The sequence below is a fragment of the Clinocottus analis genome, unplaced genomic scaffold (assembly GCF_023055335.1).
Source record: "Clinocottus analis isolate CAN_PGR_092001 unplaced genomic scaffold, fCliAna1.0.p SCAF_3, whole genome shotgun sequence".
Classification (NCBI taxonomy): domain Eukaryota; kingdom Metazoa; phylum Chordata; class Actinopteri; order Perciformes; family Cottidae; genus Clinocottus; species Clinocottus analis.
The window spans coordinates 217,501-236,732 of NW_027176042.1; the positions used below are offsets into that span (position 1 = coordinate 217,501).

Sequence of the window (19,232 nt, forward strand, 5' to 3'; positions counted from 1 at the left end):
TTTGGAATTAATTAGAAAAGTGAGTGTGTTCGACTTTTCTGGAAAATTGTTTAAAGAAAAATAGAAAACTTAACAAACATTTTCACTGTTTATGTGTTATTCTACTCTGTGAATTAAATTAATCAAAGAATGAAAATCAGACTTCAACAGAGTTTAGCTTTGATGTTCAGCAGATTCTTTCAAAACAATGAATGTCTCAAAAATATAACCTTTCAGCTTAAATACAATATATTTAGTGTTGAAACTTCAAAATGAATTATTATGATCTACATTTTAGTTTTAAATAAATTGTCTGGTTTAGTGTCAGTGCAGCTGTTGAGTCACATCAGTTCCTCTTTAGCTGAGGAGGTTTTTGTACGACGGTGTATCACTGTGTGAACGGCCAGCTGTTACACTGCTGACAATAATAATCTCCTGCATCTTCAGTCTGAACTCCACTGATGGTCAAAGTGTAATCAGATCCAGATCCACTTCCACTGAAACGATTTGAAACTCCAGACTGACGATTTGTAGCTGCATAAATCAGAAGTTTGGGAGCTTCTCCTTGTTTCTGAAGGTACCAGTGAAGGCAGCTACCAACACTTGTACTGGCTTTACATCTGATGGAGACAGTCTGTCCTGGAGCAACAGACTGAGATCCAGGAGACTGAGTCAGGAGGATTTCTCCTGATGAATCTGAAAACATGAAGAAGAGCAGAAGGGTTATTGAGACAAATCCAGTTTGGAGAAAGATGATCAACATCCCAACAGAAGAGTCTCATTTCTTTAACCCGGAGAACAGATGGAAGAAGGTCAATGCTGCTTGTTCCAGTGGTTCTCCATCACAGCAGAACATGGTGCTGGGGAACCAACGTGTTCACAAGAGAGTCTCACCCTGAACAAGGAGCCCCAGGGTGCTCAGCAGTAGAGTCAGTGACATCATCATCGTGCTGCCGGCGTGTCAGTGTCTCTGAAAGGCCTGGACAGCCACTGATCAACACTGGCCTCTTAACGGCTGGCAGCAGAGAGGCAGGACACATATGCAAACACACAGAGTCAGTGAAGTGTAGCTGTCCTCAACACGTCAGGGTGGTTCCTCCTCACTGGTGACAGCTCGCTCTGTTTAAAGCATCTGATATGAAGTGTTGAGGAATAAAGAACCTTTGATGGTTTACATTGGCGGTTTTGCTGATGTTGATTGTGTTTAATTATTAAAACCTATCAAACTGAATAGTATTTGTCACGTCTCCAATGTGTATTTTTGTTCATATTCAAATTCTATATACACAATTATTGTGTTGAATAAAAAATGCAACAAAAAACAAGAGATGTTTCAAAAAAGGATCTGTACACCTGGACAGGTTTGTCTCAGGGCTCATGTAGAGACAGATAAAAAGACTTCATATGAGTTCAATGAAAGTATCTTTGCCTCAATAAACTTTAATGATCATTCCTTCTCTGTTTCAGGTGATGGGTGACCTTTCTCACACATACTTTGTCACTTGGACTTTTTTAACAAATAAGCAACTTTCTTGGTTTTATATGAAATCACAAGTCTAATAGAAAACCTTGTCCTTGTCATGAATGTAACAAATAAGTGTAATGTGTTGTGGCACTGTGCATAACTGCTGCATCACAATGGGTTTGATGAGGTCTATTATTTTAACACAAAGTACTTCCAATAAAAACAACCGGGACTTTAGTTGTTATATGGGAAGTTTTCTCGATTTTCTTCAAATCTTTGAGCACTATAAAGATAATTCATGTCCATTATATATTAAAGTATCAGTATAACTGTCAGTAGGCTACACAAAAAAGAATATTCTGCAAAGTTGAGAAAATATTTCTCTTAATTTGGATGAACTGTTTAAATGCCTGTAGGTTTGATTTCTCTGTCAGAGGATTTTATTGTGTTAAATATTTTAATTACCTGAGATCCAGACTTCAATTTATAGATTCAACTGTGATGTTCATATACTAAAGAAGTGAGTGTGGAAAGAAAACCTGCTTTGATTATTTATCAACTCAAGATTATGAATGAAGATTATGAATGAAGATTTTATGATGTATAAAAGTCTGTCATCTGTAAACAAACTGATTTCATGATGTGAGACTCTGAGATGAGAAGTCTGAGATGTTGATGCATTTCATTGTGAATTGTGTGATCGTGTGTGTGTATGTGTGTGTGTGTGTGTGTGTGTGTGTGTGTGTGTGTGTGTGTGTGTGTGTGTGTGTGTGTGTGTGTGTGTGTGTGTGTGTGTCTTCAGTGAAGTGTATCAGTCTCTTCAGTAGCTTCCAGCTGCAGCAGTCAGTTCAGTTTCTGTTCAGTCTGACTGAGGGAGGTTTTTGTACGACGCTTTTTCACTGTGTGAACACATACTGACTGTTGATAACGTGAAAACTCTGACAGTAGTAAACTGCTGCATCTTCAGTCTGGACTCCACTGATGGTCAGAGTGAAGTCAGAGTTTGATCCACTGCCTGAAAAACGAGCTGGAATCCCTGATTGTCGAGTGCTAGCATAATAAATAAGCAGTTTAGGAGCTTCTCCATCTCTCTGTTGGTACCAGGCTAACGCATGATAGCTGCTCCAAATATAAACGTTCTGACTGGTCCGACATGAGATGGAGACGGAGCCTCCCACAGCAGAGCTCACTGCTCCAGGCTGAGTCACTGTGACCTGTCCTCTGGACTCTGAGGACACAGAGACAAAGACATAAAGCAGCGTCACGGTTTAGTCGGCTTCACTTCAGAGGGACGATGTTCATAGAGGAGAGGAGTTTGATTCTCTGGACTTTACCTGTGAAGCAGCAGCAGAGGAGAGTCCACATGAGGACGCAGATCAAAGTCATGTTTTTGATGAGGAGGATTTCTGTGTCTTCTGCTGTGATGAAGGACAGCTGTCAGTCATCCAGTGTCCAACTCTCAGGACTATAAAGTCTCCCAGAGCACTGGAGCATGGTGCTGCTGATGCAAAGTGGCTCTCTATGGAAATGCTCTGACGGACTCCAACAGGGACTTGATGACTCTGATGATGCTGATGATCAATGGATCAATCACTTCATCAGAGTATTGATCAGGAATGTGTCGGAGCTCATTTCAGTCTTTAGTTTGAGTTTAGAGGAAACATTTTATTTTAGAATGTTTTGTAAAATCCTCCTAATTCACTACCACACAATTCATTCTCGTTGTAGGACAAATTTAAACAAATATTGTTTATTTATTTATTATAGTGTACAAGAAACATGCATGTATGACCATTATTGACATTTAGCAGGAATAAATGTTTTTCTTCAGGAATAACTTGATAAATCATCAATTAATTTTACTGAAAGACAAGTTAATATTTCTCATAGATGTCTAACATTTGACAAATACATTTTGAAGAAAACATTTTATTCAAGAATGTTTTGTAAAATCCTCCTGATTCACTAAAACACAAATCAACGTCACTTTGGTACAAATTTAAACAAAATGCCAATTTATTTATTATAGTGTACCACAAACACTATTATTAACAATTGGCAGGAATACATGTTTGTCTTTCGGAATATATTTCCATTAAATCAGCAAACTCATTGAATGCTCTTCCATCAAACATACGAACAAAAATAAAAATACAAAAAGTTCAAACATGGCCTCACGGAATGTATTTGTCCCTGTAAAGTAAACAATACGAAAATTATGATTCAAAACATGTTGCTCATGGATGTCTAATATTTAATGAATTCATTGTTAAATTCATATGTATCATTACTGACTCAGGTTTAAACATCTGGACCAGTTCTTACATGAAGTGTGTAAACTGTGACTGAGTTTGGTGAGTTTGTTGGTGTCAGAGTCAGAGAGCCGTGTCTCTCTACACTGAGAGGTTTTTGTACGGCGGCTCAATGACTTTGTGTCACTGTGGTTGACGTTCGGTGGAGGAACCAGACTGAATGTTGGAAGTAAGTCAAATGTTTACCATTTTTATTATTTCAGAAGTCAACTGTCTTTGTATTCATTATTATATTCAACAATGTAGGAAAAATAGTTTTCTTTGAATTTTTATGAACGACATTTTCATCAAAAATGTTGCACAAAGAAACAAAGTTCACTTCAGCAACAGAAAGTAAAGAAACATGTTGTTTCAAAAGTCAAACTTTAAACTGGAGAATAAATTATTTCCTCCAACTTTAATGGGAAGTAGTTTCTTGAGTGCTTGTAGATGTAGTTCAGTCAGTCAGAGTCAGAGAGACGGTTTTTGTACGGCGGCTCAATGACTTTGTGTCACTGTGGTGGACTTTTGGTGGAGGAACCAGACTGGATGTTGGAAGTAAGTTTCTGCACTAAATTACTAAATATCATTTTGTAAAGTTGTGTTTTCAATTCAGTTTGAGGATGTTTGAGGCAGATAAAATACTTTGTTTATATTTAAAATATGTTTAGTGTTTTTATATCTCCACCTTTATCATGGAGACTAACTCAGAGCAGCTTCACTAAACTTGTCTTTACACGTTCATGTCGTCCTAAAATTTAAACAACTTTAAATTTAAAACAGATAAAACTTGAATTCTTTTTTTTTAAAATAACGAGAATAATATTTAATTTTAGACCCTAATAAAAAATTAGGATTCAAATCAAATTGAACAGAGTAAAGATGAAGATGGTATTTCATGATGTGTAAAATCTTCTTCATTGTGTCAAATAGTGTTGCAAATTTTGAAACTATTTTAAACACTTTTGAATTGCAACTGACATCCACATCAGAAACTTCTGACTAAATATTTAAAAGTAATGTTTCTTTAAGGTTTTCAGTGATGCAGTTGTAATATTGGGCCACGTCTTGGTGTTTCATCTCAGTGTAGTTTGATATATTTCTGGTGGTTCTGTACGATGATTCTCTCTGTGCTGATCTGCATGAGAGGCTTCTTAAAGGGAAGTGAAACAATGTGTGAGTGAGTGACTGGTGGAGCAGAACAAACATCTGGCAGAAACTCCTTATAGGAGAAAACCAACTCTCTCACAGTAAAGGTGTCCACGTGGTGCTTGATTGACAGCTGTGTGGTCCCCGTCCTCTAAGCTGATTGGTGTCTCCTAGGTGATGTCCGTCCCACCCTGACAGTGCTGCCCCCCTCCATTGAGGAGCTGCAGCAGGGGAAGGCCACGCTCATGTGCCTGGCCAACAAGGGCTTCCCCTCAGACTGGAGTCTGGCCTGGAAGGTGGACGGCAGCAGCAGCAGCAGCATCAGCAGCAGCAGCAGCTGGGAGGAGAGCAGCAGCCTCGGGGTGCTGGAGAAGGACGGCCGCTACAGCTGGAGCAGCACCCTGAGGCTCCCTGCAGACCAGTGGAGGAAGGTGGGCTCTGTGACCTGTGAGGCCAGCCAGGGCTCCCAGACTCCGCTCTCAGAGACACTGAGGAGAGACCAGTGTTCCCAGTCCTGAGCTGCCTCACTGGGACTGTGCTACTGGTTCCAGTCTGCTGCTGCTCTCAGTCTCACTCTGTAACTCTCTCTCTCTGGTTCTCTTTCTCTCATGACATGTTTCTACATGAACGTCTTCCTGCTTGTGTTGATGCTTTCAACATTTAATACAATAAAGATTTTATCAAGTGTATCATAAAAGTTATGTGTCTTGATTTATTTTCTTTGATATGAAAGCAGACTATTATCTGCATATTGTGAATTAACATGAATTTTATTTTGAGTTTTTGCATTTGATTATGTTTTGATTATAATAATGTTTAATGAGACATAAAACTTGACCAAAAGACTCAAAAGAGAGGTGAGCACAGTCTCGGTCTCCTCCTGTCTGTCTGCAGGATCATCACATCGACTGTTTGTTCAGTTTGAAACATGCAGAATTAAATACGTTATCCCACTAACGTTGTGTGTCATATATATGTGTCTCATATCCCATTATGCTGTGATGGTTTATATGAAGATTATAATCTGATCATAAGAATATGCAGACAACAGTTTATGAAACACCACACAACTTGATAGTGTTTCATTGTCATGGAACAAAATAATTAATTAAAGAGATGATATTCAGAATCATGACTCAGACTGAAGAGCTCTTTCCAGTTTAACTCTTTCAATAAATCTTCTTTAACTGAAGTAAAATATAAGAATGAGGGCTGAAGCTGCAGTTCAACACCACAGAGAGAATATCAAATACAGAAGTTTCATCACTTTACAGCAGTTTGATCACTTTACAGCAGCAGCAACGAAACATTTGTAGTTTGTAGGTGGGACGACGAGGAAGACGAGGAAGACTGAGAGAGCAAAGATTCCGCATACGGCTCCTTTTCACAAGAAGTGGAAGCAGACGAAGAGGAGGAAGAAGAAGATGAAGAAGTGGTAGAAAAGGAGGAGGTGAAAGAAGAAGATGAAGATGACGCGGTGCCCCCAGAGGTCAGAAGAGTCTGCTCCCTCCACGTCAGGCCTCGGATTGTTCTCCAAGAGGACCAGAGAAGAGGACTACAAAGAGTCTGCGTCCTCCACGTCAGGCCTCAGATCCTTCAGAAGATACTGGCAGAGGGATGAGGACAGCGACTCGGATTGAGACTGACAGCCTGTTTGCTGCAGGATTGTAAAACCTTTATGTCTGTCAGGACTGATAAAGCACCAGACAGCCTTCCCTTGCGTCTGGCGGGGTCGGCAATAGGTAGCACCCTGCAGCAGAGAAGTTGGTGAGGAACGTCCTGAAGAAGCTCCGCAAATTTAATTTGTCACATAGAATACAGTATGTTCATGTAACCTGGATGTACAGTATTTATACCGTTTATTTACTCAATGTCTTTCTAGATATGTCTTTACATACATATATATATATATATATATATATATATATATATATATATATATATATATATATATATATATATATATATATATATATATATATTAGAAACAATATCATAATATTTCTGATATTAAATGCATGAAAAAAATTATATATATATTCTATATTTTTGATTTCCATTTGACTCGAAGGCTATACTGTTATTATTGTTAATTATTGATATTTGTAATATAACATGTTAAAATGGAGGAACATCCAGCAATGTGTGGTATAATTCTTCCCAATTGTATTCAAATGAACTCATAAAGAATAATCTTTACTGATTGTGTACCAGAACCGAAGGTGATGACATGTCGGTGCAAGGGAACAAGATGTGACCTCAATATATAAGAGGGAAACAATGTGGGAACTTAATTAATTAATATCATTATTATCATGTTCATAATACTGCTATAGCTTATTTAAAAATGAACATATACAACTTACCAACACTGGAGAGGCAACACAAAATAAAAAGACATACATAGAAAATAACTACAAGGCACATTTGTGTTTTTACTTTAAACATTTGAGAGTCATTACAAGATATCAAAATGAAATGATGAGATAAAAGTATCTGTGAATGTGCTACTCAACCAATATTCTGTAAGTATTACAGACAGTTCGCTGGCGCCCTCTACTGGTCACTCCGGAGCAACGTGTTGGGGTTTCAGGTAACATGTACGTGCTAATAAAGAGGGCTGGCTCACATTACTTTGACATGTGGTCAGTTGCTCAATGCACATTACATGGAGATTTATGGAATGAGTCACGTCCAAATGTAAAATGGGTCTGCACTTATCCACAAGATTATCAGTTTGTTTTCTTTTATGATAATTTGTGCAGTAAGCCACCATCACCACTAATAAGATTGATAATGCATATGTTTGTAAATGTATTGTGAAATCTGAGTACTGCATATAAACTACAAATGAATTCTATACATGGGAAACAATATTTCTCTGCACACAACATGTGTGTTTGTTGTGTCGCAGCTCAGTCGATGTGAGTGGCAGTGAAGAGTGATGAGTGCAGTGTGCACATAAGAGGAATCGTGCACATATACTGTCGTCTTTAAAATATTGCACATCACTGTTTTGAAGAACAAAAGAAAGAGCCACAGACACACCTTGACATTGTGGGGTTTCTAACTGTACCGGGCAGATTCTCATGAGACAAGAAGCATCTTACAAAGACTATCTCTGTTTCTGTGGAAACCAAAACAACAGGTCAGAGGTCAGGGGTTAACCGTAAAACATCTGGTGTATAGTCTGACGCAACAATGAAGAGAAAATTGAGCTAATTCCCCTCTGCTTAAGGGTGGCATTGATTAACGTGCCTAGCCACCTCCTCCCCGCTATTTAACGCTTTTTTAATCTTTCCAGGCCCATGAAAAACACAAAAAAATGGCTTGGAACTGAATTTTACGGTGACATTTTGTAGTTGCAATCTTTGCTACACTTTGTGGACTCCGCTGGGAACCAATGAAGATAGGGTAGGCCAGCAGCTATTGCAACAAGATGCTCCCTGATCCTGCCCGACTAGCGGAGGACACTTTCAACAACAAATTTGTTTTCTGTCAATATCAAAAAATGAAGTTTTCAAAGAGGTGGAGAATGTGGGCACCAATCCCACTACTTCTCGCAAGCTCTCTACCATTTGAGCTAATTCCCCACTAGTAGTTTAGGTCTCAGGGTAGAGCCACCTATCTCTCCCACCCCACCCCCGCCAGGTCACACTTTTTTCAGCTCAACTGGTGCAAGAAGTCCCATAATGCTCATACGTCCAAATCTTCCACATGAGAGTAGGAGCCAAAGTCACTTGGAGAACATTTGGGCATCGATCCCACTGCCTCTCGCATGCAAAGCAAGCGCTCTACCACTTGAGCTAATTCCCCTCTGCACAAGAGTTCAATGGATCAACGTGCCAGGCCTCCTCCTACCCGCCTATTCTCCTACCCGCTATTTCACGCTTTTTTCAACTTTCCAGGCCCATAAAAACACACACAAAAAATGGCCTGGAACTGAATTTTATGGTGACATTTGGTAGTTGCAATCTTTGCAATACTTTGTGGACTCCACTGGGATCCAATGAAGATAGGGTAGGCCAGCAGCCACTGCAACAAGATGCTCCCTGATCCTGCCCAATTTGCGGAGGACACTTTAAACAACAAACTTGTTTTCCATCAGTATCAGAAAAGAAAGTCTTTTAGAGAGGTGGAGAATGCGGGCATCGATCCCGCTACTTCTCGCATGCTAAGCGAGCGCTCTACCATTTGAGCTAATTCCCCAAGAGTAGTTTATGTCTCAGGCAAGAGACGCCTATATCTCCTCCTCTACCCCCGCCAGGTCACACTTTTCCAAACATTCCAGACCTGTATAATCAGTTTGGAAGGTGAACTGGACCGGACCTTTCACGCAAGGGCATTGAGACGACGAGGTGGCCGAGTGGTTAAGGCGATGGACTGCTAATCCATTGTGCTATGCACGCGTGGGTTCGAATCCCATCCTCGTCGCAGTCCACTTTGCTTTGGTCTGCCATGTCGTGGGCATAATGTGCACCATTGAGCTCAAGACCCAAGCAAAATGCAGTTTCAAGATTAGAAATTGCTCATTTCAAGCAAGAAAAGTCTAAAATGTCTTGCTCTTCCATGATTCATTTGTTAAACAACAGTGATTCTACTGTTTCTACTCCAAGTTTTGGTGGAATAAAAATGCGGTTGCAGTCTTCAGCTCAACTGGTGCAAGAAGTCCCATAATGCTCATACTTCCAAATAAGAGTATGAGCCAAAGCCACTTGGAGAATGTGGGCATCGATCCCACTGCCTCTCGCACGCAAAGCAAGTGCTCTACCACTTGAGGTAATCCCCCTCTGCACAAGAGGGCAATGGATCAACGTGCCAGGCCTCCTCCTACCCGCCTATTCTCCTACCCGCTATTTCACGCTTTTTTCAACTTTCCAGGCCCATAAAAAACACACAAAAAATGGCCTGGAACTGAATTTTAAGGTGACATTTGGTAGTTGCAATCTTTGAAATACTTTGTGGACTCCACTGGTATCCAATGAAGATAGGGTAGGCCAGCAGCCAGTGCAACAAGATGCTCCCTGATCCTGCCCAATTAGCGGAGGACAATTAAAACAACAAACTTGTTTTCCCTCAATATCAGAAAATAAAGTCTTTCAGAGAGGTGGAGAATGCCGGCATCGATCCCACTGCCTCTCGCATGCCATGCAAGCGCTCTACCACCACTCTCGGGATCAATAAAACTCACTTTGGCCACTTCCTTTGTAGCTTACGGCCACACCACTCTGATTGCGCCAGATCTCGTTCGATCTCAGAAGCTAAGCAGAGTTGGGCCTGGTCAGTATTTCCAAAGGAGACCTCCTGGGACGAGCAGGTGCTGTAGGCCTTTTTTATGCCTAATAATTACAACTTCAGTTCTCTCCAGATCAATAAAACTCACTTTGGCCGCTTCCTATGTAGCTTACGGCCACACCACTCTGATTGCGCCTGCTCTCGTTCGATCTCAGAAGTTAAGCAGAGTCGGGCCTAGTCAGTATTTGGATGGGAGACCTCCTGGGCATACCAGGTGCTAAAAGCCTTTTTAAATGCCGAATGATAAACACTCTAGTTCTCTCCAGGTCAATAAAACTCACCTTGTCCGCTTCCTATGCAGCTTACGGCCACACCACTCTGATTGCGCCTGATCTCGTCAGCTCTCGGAAGCTAAGCAAAGTTGGGCCTGGTCAGTACTTGAACGGGAGACCTCCTGGGAATACCAGGTGCCGTAGGCTTTTTTTTAACCTAATAATTAAAACTCCAGTTCTCTCCAGATCAACAAAACTCTCTTCGGCCACTTCTTTTCTAGCTTACGGCCACACCACTCTGATTGCTCCTGATCCCGTTCAATCTCAGAAACTAAGCAGAGTTGGGCCTGGTCAGTACTTGGATGGGAGACCTCCTGGGCATACCAGGTGCTAGAAGCTTTTTTAAATGCCGAATAAGAAACACTCTAGTTCTCTCCAGGTCAATAAAACTCACCTTGTCCGCTTCCTATGCAGCTTACGGCCACACCACTCTGATTGCGCCTGATCTCGGAATTTAAGCGGAGTTGTACTTGGGTGGGAGACCTCCTGGGAATACCTGGTCCGATAAGCTTTTTTAAATGCCGAATAAGAAACACTCTAGTTCTCTCCAGGTCAATAAAACTCACCTTGTCCGCTTCCTATGCAGCTTACGGCCACACCACTCTGATTGCGCCTGATCTCGTCAGCTCTGAGAAGTTAAGCGGAGTTGGGCTTGGCCAGTACTTGGGTGGGAGACCTCCTGGGAATACCAGGTGCTATAATCTTTTTCTATGCTTAATAATTAAAAATCCAGTTCTCCCCAGGTCAATGAAAGTCACTTTTGCGCAACCTTTTCAGCTTACGGCCACACCACACTGTTTGCCCCTGAGTTTGTCTGAACTCAGAAGCTAAGCAGAGTAACCCTAAAATGTTGATTCACCATGTATCGGACATAAGTGGACGTACTGATCGTAGCGATGCATTGGCTGGGAATCGAACCCAGGTCAACTGCTTGGAAGGCAGCTATGCTCACCACTATACCACCAATGCACAAAAAGAGCCTGGCATGATGTCACAAAAATTGAATGAACTGAAATGTAAGTCAATGTGTAACATTGGGAACTGACAGATTTACCTTCAACCACAACAAGGCAATTAAAGAGCTTGGTTCCATGGTGTAAAGGTCAGCACTTTGGACTTTGAATCCAGTGATCCGAGTTCAAGTCTCGTTGGAACCTTCATTATGCACATGGAAAACAACTACCACGTTGTTCCCATGCTGTTGCGAAAATCAAATGTGATATAGAGATAAGTGAGACAACGCAAGTAGCCACAAAATTTGGCGTCAACCTCCAAAGGCACAACTTTGATCATTCGCAAGACATTTGCGGCGATCCAAGTACACTATTTTTACAACGGAAGAACACGTTGTTTATTTAAGACAGTAACCCTAAAATGTTCAGCCACCATGTCCAGGACATAATTGATCATAGAGATGCATTGGCTGGGAATCGAACCCAGTCAACTGCTTGGAAGGCAGCCATGCTCACCATTATACCACCAATGCACAAAAAGAGCCTGGCATGATGACACAAAAATTGAATGAACTGAAATGTAAGTCAGCGCGCAACAATGGGAACTGACAGATTTACCTTCAACCACAACAAGACAATTAAAGAGCTGGTTCCATGATGTAAAGGTCAGCACTTTGGATCCGAGTTCAAGTCTCGGTGGAACCTTCATTATGCACATGGAAAACAACTGCCACGTTGTTCCCATGCTCTTGTGAAACTCAAATGGGATATGGAGATAAGTGAGACAATGCAAGTAGCCACAAAATTTGCCGTCAACCTCCAAAGGCACAACTTTGATCATTCGCAAGACATTTGCGGCGATCCAAGTACACTATTTTTCCAACGGAAGAACACGTTGTTTATTTAAGACAGTAACCCTAAAATGTTCTGCCACCATGTTCAGGACATATTGATCATAGAGATGCATTGGCTGGGAATCGAACCCAGGTCAACTGCTTGGAAGGCAGCTATGCTCACCACTATACCACCAACGCACAAAAAGAGCCTGGCATGATGACACAAAAATTGAATGAACTGAAATGTAAGTCAGCGCGTAACATTGGGAACTGACAGATTTACCTTCAACCACAACAAGGTCAGCACTTTGGACTTTGAATCCAGTGATCCGAGTTCAACTCTCGGTGGAACCTCCATTATGAACATGGAAAACAACTGCCACGTTCTTCCCATGCTTTTGTGAAACTCAAATGTGATATCGAGATAAGTGAGACAATGCAAGTAGCCACAAAATTTGGCGTGCACTTCTACAGGCACAACTTTGATCTTTCGCAAGACATTTTCGGCGGTTCAAGGACTTTTTTTTCCAATGAAAGAAATCTTTGTTTATTTAAGAAAGTAACCCTAAAATGTTCAGCCACCATGTGTAGGACATACTTATTATTGAGATTCATTGACTGGGAATTGAACCCTGGTCAAATGCTTAGAAGGGAGCTCTGCTAGCCACTATACCAACAATGCACTAAAAGGGCTTAGCATAGTTCCACAAAAATTGAATGAACTAAAATGTAACACAAGAAGGGACAGTAAATGTGCACTTAGCTTTCACATTTTCACGCTATCATTCTTTGTATTCCCTGTATATCCCGAAAAACCAACCCAATATCCAAGTTCATCAATCCTCTTTCGTATCGAGGACAGTATCTCCGCTTGTCACGCGGAAGACCAGGATTCGATTCCTAGACGGGGAGCGTTCCGCTGCCAGGACAGGTGTCAAAATGCCCCAAGTTGTCAATGCACAGCATAAGGAAACGGGCGACAGGATTCAAGAGACCCCTTGAGAACCAGACCCACCACTGGAGCTCACCCCCTGACCCGGCTCACCATCAGACCCTGTGGACCCACACTTAAGCACACCCCTTCAGTTAAAACCCTTATTTGGCCCATTTAGAGTGTCGCAACCCTGGTGCTCTAGAATACGAGACTGACATTGGGGATACCGGTTTACATTTGGGTTAATACAGTGTGGTACTCGAGAATATGAGACACGTGGGATACTAGCTGACATTCAAACTCATTGCTGGTGTCTGATAGTCACAATTATGTCAGTCAGCTTCTCAAATGAAGCAAGATCGCAGGGGGAACCAGCCGCTAATAAGAAGAAACAGGTCTGCAGCTCATGCAGTTCTTTAGCTTGTTCACAGATTGATCCTCGTCCAACAAGTCCCTGTATATCACTGTAAAAAACTTATCTGACGTCTACTCTGAACATTTGAAATTGCACCTTATCTTAATAAATTCTTGAACTATGATATAGCTTGATGCTAGTTTTTAAAGTTCCTGCTCTAATAACTATTCATTATTACAGCTGTAAAAAGGCTGAATGATGTGTAAACTGACTTTTATGTGAAAAAATAAGCACTGTGTCAATCATGTGATCGTATAGTGGTTAGTACTCTGCGTTGTGGTTGCAGCAACCCCGGTTTGAATCTGGGTCACGGCAGCATGTTGGAGTTGTGTGTTGTTTAAGCTATTGTTGTTGTACACTGGCATTCGTCTTACTTCACACAGTGTCAAACTTGACAGCTACAGTTCCTTCTCTGATAACTATTAATTCCAGTAGATTTACAGCTGTAAGAAGGCTGAATGATGTGTAAACTGACTTTTATGTGAAAAAATAAGCACCGTGTCAATCATGTGGCCGTGATCGTATAGTGGTTAGTACTCTGCGTTGTGGTCGCAGCAACCCGGGTTCGAATCCGGGTCACGGCAGCGTGTTGGTGTTGTTTAAGCTATTCTTGTTGTACTCTGACATTCGTCTTACTTCACACAGTGTCAAACTTGACAGCTTCAGTCGTGTTTTCTGCGTGAAGCCTTATGCTTTCCGGCTACACCAGTCCGGAGTTCTCCATCTGTTCAGCAAATAAAACTCACAACAGTTTGCATGAAATGCTGGCACATGATGGAATTTACAGCAAAAGTATCACTGTAGGGTTAGTGGCGCAATGGATAACGCGTCTGACTACGGATCAGAAGATTCTAGGTTCGACTCCTGGCTAGCTCGTGCAGTCCTTTAGCTTGTTAATCCTGGTACAACAAGTTCCTGTATAACACTGTAAAAAACTAATCTGACGTCGACTCTGAACATTTGAAGTTGCACCTGAACTTCAAACAATTCTTGAACAATGATATAGCTTGATGCTACTTTTTAAAGTTCCTGCTCTGATAACTATTAATTCTAGTACATTTACAGCTGTAAAAAGGCTGAATGATGTGTGAGCTGGTTTTTGCGTTAAAAAATAAGCATGTGGCCGTGATCGTATAGTGATTAGTACCCGCTATTTAACGCTTTTTTATACTTCCCAGGCCCAAAAAACACAAAAAATGGCCTGGAACTGAATAAAAACGCGGTTGCTGTCTTCAGCTCAACTGGTGCAAGAAGTCCCATAATGCTCATACTTCCAAATAAGAGTAGGAGCCAAAGTCACTTGGCGAATGTGGGCATCGATCCCACTGCCTCTCGCATGCGAAGCAAGCCCTCTACCACTTGAACGTGCCAGGCCTCATCCTACCCGCCTATTCTCCTACCCGCTATTTCACGCTTTTTTCAACTTTCCAGGCCCATAAAAAACACACAAAAAATGGCCTGGAACTGAATTTTGTGGTGACATTTGGTAGTTCAATCTTTGCAATACTTTGTGGACTCCACTGGGATCCAATGAAGATAGGGTAGGCCAGCAGCCACTGCAACAAGATGCTCCCTGATCCTGCCCAATTTGCGGAGGACACTTTAAACAACAAACTTGTTTTCCATCAGTATCAGAAAATAAAGTCTTCCAGAGAGGTGGAGAATGCGGGCATCGATCCCGCTACTTCTCGCATGCTAAGCGAGCGCTCTACCATTTGAGCTAATTCCCCAAGAGTCCTTTGTTTGTCAGGCAAGAGACGCCTATATCTCCTCCTCTACCCCCGCCAGGTCACACTTTTCCAAACATTCCAGACCTGTATAATCAGTTTGGAAGGTGAACTGGATCGGACCTTTCACACAAGGGCGTTGAGACGACGAGTTGGCCGAGTGGTTAAGGCGATGGACTGCTAATCCATTGTGCTATGCAAGCGTGGGTTCGAATCCCATCCTCGTTGCAGTCCACTTTGCTTTGGTCTGCCATGTCATGGGCATAATGTGCACCATTGAGCTCAAGACCCAAGCAAAATGCACTTTCAAGATTAGAAATTTCTCATTTCAAGCAAGAAAAGTCTAAAATGTCTTGCTCTTCCATGATTCATTTGTTAAACAACAGTGATTCTACTGTTTCTACTCCAAGTTTTGGTGGAATAAAAATGCAGTTGCTGTCTTCAGCTCAAGTGGTGCAAGAAGTCCCATAATGCTCATACTTCCAAATAAGAGTAGGAGCCAAAGTCACTTGGAGAATGTGGGCATCGATCCCACTGCCTCTCGCTTGCAAAGCAAGCGCTCTACCACTTGAGCTAATTCCCCTCTTCTTAAGAAGGCAATGGATCAACGTGCCAGGCCTCCTCCTACCCGCCTATTCTCCTACCCGCTATTTCACGCTTTTTTCAACTTTCCAGGCCCATAAAAAACACACAAAAAATGGCCTGGAACTGAATTTTATGGTGACATTTGGTAGTTGCAATCTTTGCAATACTTTGTGGACTCCACTGGGATCCAATGAAGATAGGGTAGGCCAGCAGCCACTGCAACAAGATGCTCCGTGATCCTGCCCGATTAGCGGAGGAACCTTTAAACAACAAGCTTGTTTTCCTCTCAATATCAGAAAACAAAGTCTTTCAAAGAGGTGGAGAATGCGGGCATCGATCCCACTACTTCTCGCATGCTAAGCGAGCGCTCTACCATTTGAGCTAATTCCCCACAATTGGTTTAAGACTCAGGGAAGAGCCGCCTATATCTCCTCCTCTACCCCCCGCCAGTTCACAGTTCTCCAAACATTCCAGACCGTTATAATCACTTTGGAAGGTTTAAGTATGAGCAGCCATTGCGACAACATGGGCCCTGATCCTCCCCAATTAGCGGACGACACTTTAAACAACAAACTTGTTTTCTCTCAATATCAGAAAAGAAAGTATTTCAAAGAGGTGGAGAATGTGGGCATCGATCCCACTGCCTCTCGCATGCGAAGCAAGCGCTCAACCACTTGAGCTAATTCCCCTCTGCACACGAGGGCAATGGATCAACGTGCCAGGCCTCCTCCTACCCGCCTATTCTCCTACCCGCTATTTAACTTCCTTTTTTTTAAACTTTCCAGGCCCATAAAAAACACACAAAAAATGGCCTGGAACTGAATTTTATGGTGACATTTGGTAGTTGCAATCTTTGCAATACTTTGTGGACTCCACTGGGATCCAATGAAGATAGGGTAGGCCAGCAGCCTACCCTGCTGGCCTACCCTACAAGATGCTCCGTGATCCTGCCCAATTTGCGGAGGACACTTTAAACAACAAACTTGTTTTCCATCAGTATCAGAAAATAAAATCTTTCAGAGAGGTGGAGAATGCAGGCATCGATCCCGCTACTTCTCGCATGCTAAGCGAGCGCTCTACCATTTGAGCTAATTCCCCAAGAGTCCTTTATTTGTCAGGCAAGAGCCGCCTATATCTCCTCCTCTACCCCCGCCAGGTCACGCTTTTCCAAACATTCCAGACCTGTATAATCAGTTTGGAAGGTGAACTGGATCGGACCTTTCACGCAAGGGCGTTGAGACGATGAGGTGGCCGAGTGGTTAAGGCGATGGACTGCTAATCCATTGTGCTATGCACGCGTGGGTTCGAATCCCATCCTTGTCGCAGTCCACTTTGCCATGTCATGGGCATAACATGCACCATTGAGCTCAAGACCCAAGCAAAATGCACTTTCAAGATTAGAAATTGCTCATTTCAAGCAAGAAAAGTCTAAAATGTCTTGCTCTTCCATGATTCATTTGTTAAACAACAGTGATTCTACTGTTTCTACTCCAAGTTTTGGTGGAATAAAAATGCAGTTGCTGTCTTCAGCTCAAGTGGTGCAAGAAGTCCCATAATGCTCATACTTCCAAATAAGAGTAGGAGCCAAAGTCACTTGGAGAATGTGGGCATCGATCCCACTGCCTCTCGCTTGCAAAGCAAGCGCTCTACCACTTGAGCTAATTCCCCTCTTCACAAGAAGGCAATGGATCAACGTGCCAGGCCTCCTCCTACCCGCCTCTTCTCCTACCCGCTATTTCACGCTTTTTTCAACTTTACAGGCCCATAAAAAACACACAAAAAATGGCCTGGAACTGAATTTTATGGTGACATTTGGTAGTTGCAATCTTTGCAATACTTTGTGGACTCCACTGGGATCCAATGAAGATAGGGTAGGCCAGCAGCCTACCCTGCTGGCCTACCCTACAAGATGCTCCGTGATCCTGCCCAATTTGTGGAGGACAATTTAAACAACAAACTTGTTTTCCATCAGTATCAGAAAATAAAGTCTTTCAGAGAGGTGGAGAATGCAGGCATCGATCCCGCTACTTCTGGCATGCTAAGAGAGTGCTCTACCATTTGAGCTAATTCCCCACAATTGGTTTAAGGCTCAGGGAAGAGCCGCCTATATCTCCTCCTCTACCCCCGCCAGTTCACAGTTCTCCAAACATTCCAGACCGGTATAATCACTTTGGAAGGTTTAAGTATGAGCAGCCATTGCGACAACATGGGCCCTGATCCTCCCCAATTAGCGGACGACACTTTAAACAACAAACTTGTTTTCTCTCAATATCAGAAAAGAAAGTCTTTCAAAGAGGTGGAGAATGTGGGCATCGATCCCACTGCCTCTCGCATGCAAAGCAAGCGCTCTACCACTGGAGCTAATTCCCCTCTGCACAAGTGGGCAATGGATCAACGTGCCAGGCCTCCTCCTACCCGCCTATTCTCCTACCCGCTATTTCACGCTTTTTTCAACTTTACAGGCCCATAAAAAACACACAAAAAATGGCCTGGAACTGAATTTTATGGTGACATTTGGTAGTTGCAATCTTTGCAATACTTTGTGGACTCCACTGGGATCCAATGAAGATAGGGTAGGCCAGCAGCCACTGCAGCAAGATGCTCCGTGATCCTGCCCAATTTGCGGAGGACACTTTAAACAACAAACTTGTTTTCCATCAGTATCAGAAAATAAAGTCTTTCAGAGAGGTGGAGAATGCAGGCATCGATCCCACTGCCTCTCGCATGCCAAGCAAGCGCTCTACCACCACTCTCGGGATCAATCAAACTCACTTTGGCCACTTCCTTTGTAGCTTACGGCCACACCACTCTGATTGCGCCAGATCTCGTTCGATCTCAGAAGCTAAGCAGAGTTGGGCCTGGTCAGTACTTGATTGGGAGACCTCCTGGGAATACCAAGTGCTATAAGCTGACTTTTAAATGCCTAATAATTAAAACTCCAGTTCTCTCCAGGTTAATAAAGCTACCTTTGGCCGCAACATTTTCTGCTTACGGCCACACCACTGTGATTGCTTCTGATCTCGTTAGATCTCAGAAGCTAAGCAGAGTTGGGCCTGGTCAGTATTTCGAAAGGAGACCTCCTGGGACGAGCAGGTGCTGTAGGCCTTTTTTATGCCTAATAATTACAACTTCAGTTCTCTCCAGATCAATAAAACTCACTTTGGCCGCTTCCTTTGTACCTTACGGCCACACCACTCTGATTGCGCCTGATCTTGTTCGATCTCAGAAGCAAAGCAGAGTCGGGCCTACTCAGTACTTGCATGGGAGACCTCCTGAGAATACCAGGTGCTATAAGCTTTTTTAAATGCTGAATAATAAACACTATAGTTCT

General features: G+C 42.4%; 11 non-coding genes, 7 pseudogenes and 1 gene segment (V, D, J or C); 14 read left to right on the forward strand and 5 right to left on the reverse strand.

Moving 5' to 3' along the window:
* The first annotated feature begins 3,612 nt into the window (after positions 1-3,612).
* On the forward strand, positions 3,613-5,555 carry LOC137796015 (Ig kappa-b4 chain C region-like). The segment is given in 3 exon segments: positions 3,613-3,627; positions 3,850-3,925; positions 5,059-5,555. Coding segments are annotated over 3 exon segments (435 nt in total).
* Positions 5,556-9,236: 3,681 nt separating this feature from the next.
* Positions 9,237-9,318, forward strand: trnas-gcu (transfer RNA serine (anticodon GCU)). Its single transcript has one exon. It is a non-coding gene; the product is annotated as a tRNA-Ser (tRNA).
* Positions 9,319-10,094: 776 nt separating this feature from the next.
* Positions 10,095-10,213, forward strand: LOC137797719 (5S ribosomal RNA; annotated as a pseudogene).
* Positions 10,214-10,286: 73 nt separating this feature from the next.
* LOC137797656 (5S ribosomal RNA) lies at positions 10,287-10,405 on the forward strand (annotated as a pseudogene).
* Positions 10,406-10,479: 74 nt separating this feature from the next.
* Positions 10,480-10,598, forward strand: LOC137797271 (5S ribosomal RNA). The gene has a single exon (XR_011078873.1). It is a non-coding gene; the product is annotated as a 5S ribosomal RNA (ribosomal RNA).
* Positions 10,599-10,671: 73 nt separating this feature from the next.
* LOC137797535 (5S ribosomal RNA) lies at positions 10,672-10,790 on the forward strand (annotated as a pseudogene).
* A 246-nt stretch (positions 10,791-11,036) lies between these two features.
* LOC137797524 (5S ribosomal RNA) lies at positions 11,037-11,155 on the forward strand (annotated as a pseudogene).
* Positions 11,156-11,348: 193 nt separating this feature from the next.
* trnag-ucc (transfer RNA glycine (anticodon UCC)) lies at positions 11,349-11,420 on the reverse strand. Its single transcript has one exon. It is a non-coding gene; the product is annotated as a tRNA-Gly (tRNA).
* Positions 11,421-11,536: 116 nt separating this feature from the next.
* trnaq-uug (transfer RNA glutamine (anticodon UUG)) lies at positions 11,537-11,608 on the forward strand. The gene has a single exon. It is a non-coding gene; the product is annotated as a tRNA-Gln (tRNA).
* A 258-nt stretch (positions 11,609-11,866) lies between these two features.
* Positions 11,867-11,937, reverse strand: trnag-ucc (transfer RNA glycine (anticodon UCC)). The gene has a single exon. It is a non-coding gene; the product is annotated as a tRNA-Gly (tRNA).
* A 429-nt stretch (positions 11,938-12,366) lies between these two features.
* Positions 12,367-12,438, reverse strand: trnag-ucc (transfer RNA glycine (anticodon UCC)). Its single transcript has one exon. It is a non-coding gene; the product is annotated as a tRNA-Gly (tRNA).
* A 1,954-nt stretch (positions 12,439-14,392) lies between these two features.
* On the forward strand, positions 14,393-14,465 carry trnar-acg (transfer RNA arginine (anticodon ACG)). Its single transcript has one exon. It is a non-coding gene; the product is annotated as a tRNA-Arg (tRNA).
* Positions 14,466-15,462: 997 nt separating this feature from the next.
* trnas-gcu (transfer RNA serine (anticodon GCU)) lies at positions 15,463-15,544 on the forward strand. The gene has a single exon. It is a non-coding gene; the product is annotated as a tRNA-Ser (tRNA).
* Positions 15,545-15,826: 282 nt separating this feature from the next.
* On the reverse strand, positions 15,827-15,899 carry trnaa-ugc (transfer RNA alanine (anticodon UGC)). The gene has a single exon. It is a non-coding gene; the product is annotated as a tRNA-Ala (tRNA).
* Positions 15,900-17,142: 1,243 nt separating this feature from the next.
* On the forward strand, positions 17,143-17,224 carry trnas-gcu (transfer RNA serine (anticodon GCU)). The gene has a single exon. It is a non-coding gene; the product is annotated as a tRNA-Ser (tRNA).
* A 272-nt stretch (positions 17,225-17,496) lies between these two features.
* Positions 17,497-17,569, reverse strand: trnaa-ugc (transfer RNA alanine (anticodon UGC)). Its single transcript has one exon. It is a non-coding gene; the product is annotated as a tRNA-Ala (tRNA).
* A 1,123-nt stretch (positions 17,570-18,692) lies between these two features.
* On the forward strand, positions 18,693-18,811 carry LOC137797315 (5S ribosomal RNA; annotated as a pseudogene).
* Positions 18,812-18,887: 76 nt separating this feature from the next.
* LOC137797742 (5S ribosomal RNA) lies at positions 18,888-19,006 on the forward strand (annotated as a pseudogene).
* Positions 19,007-19,079: 73 nt separating this feature from the next.
* Positions 19,080-19,198, forward strand: LOC137797692 (5S ribosomal RNA; annotated as a pseudogene).
* Positions 19,199-19,232: the final 34 nt, after the last annotated feature.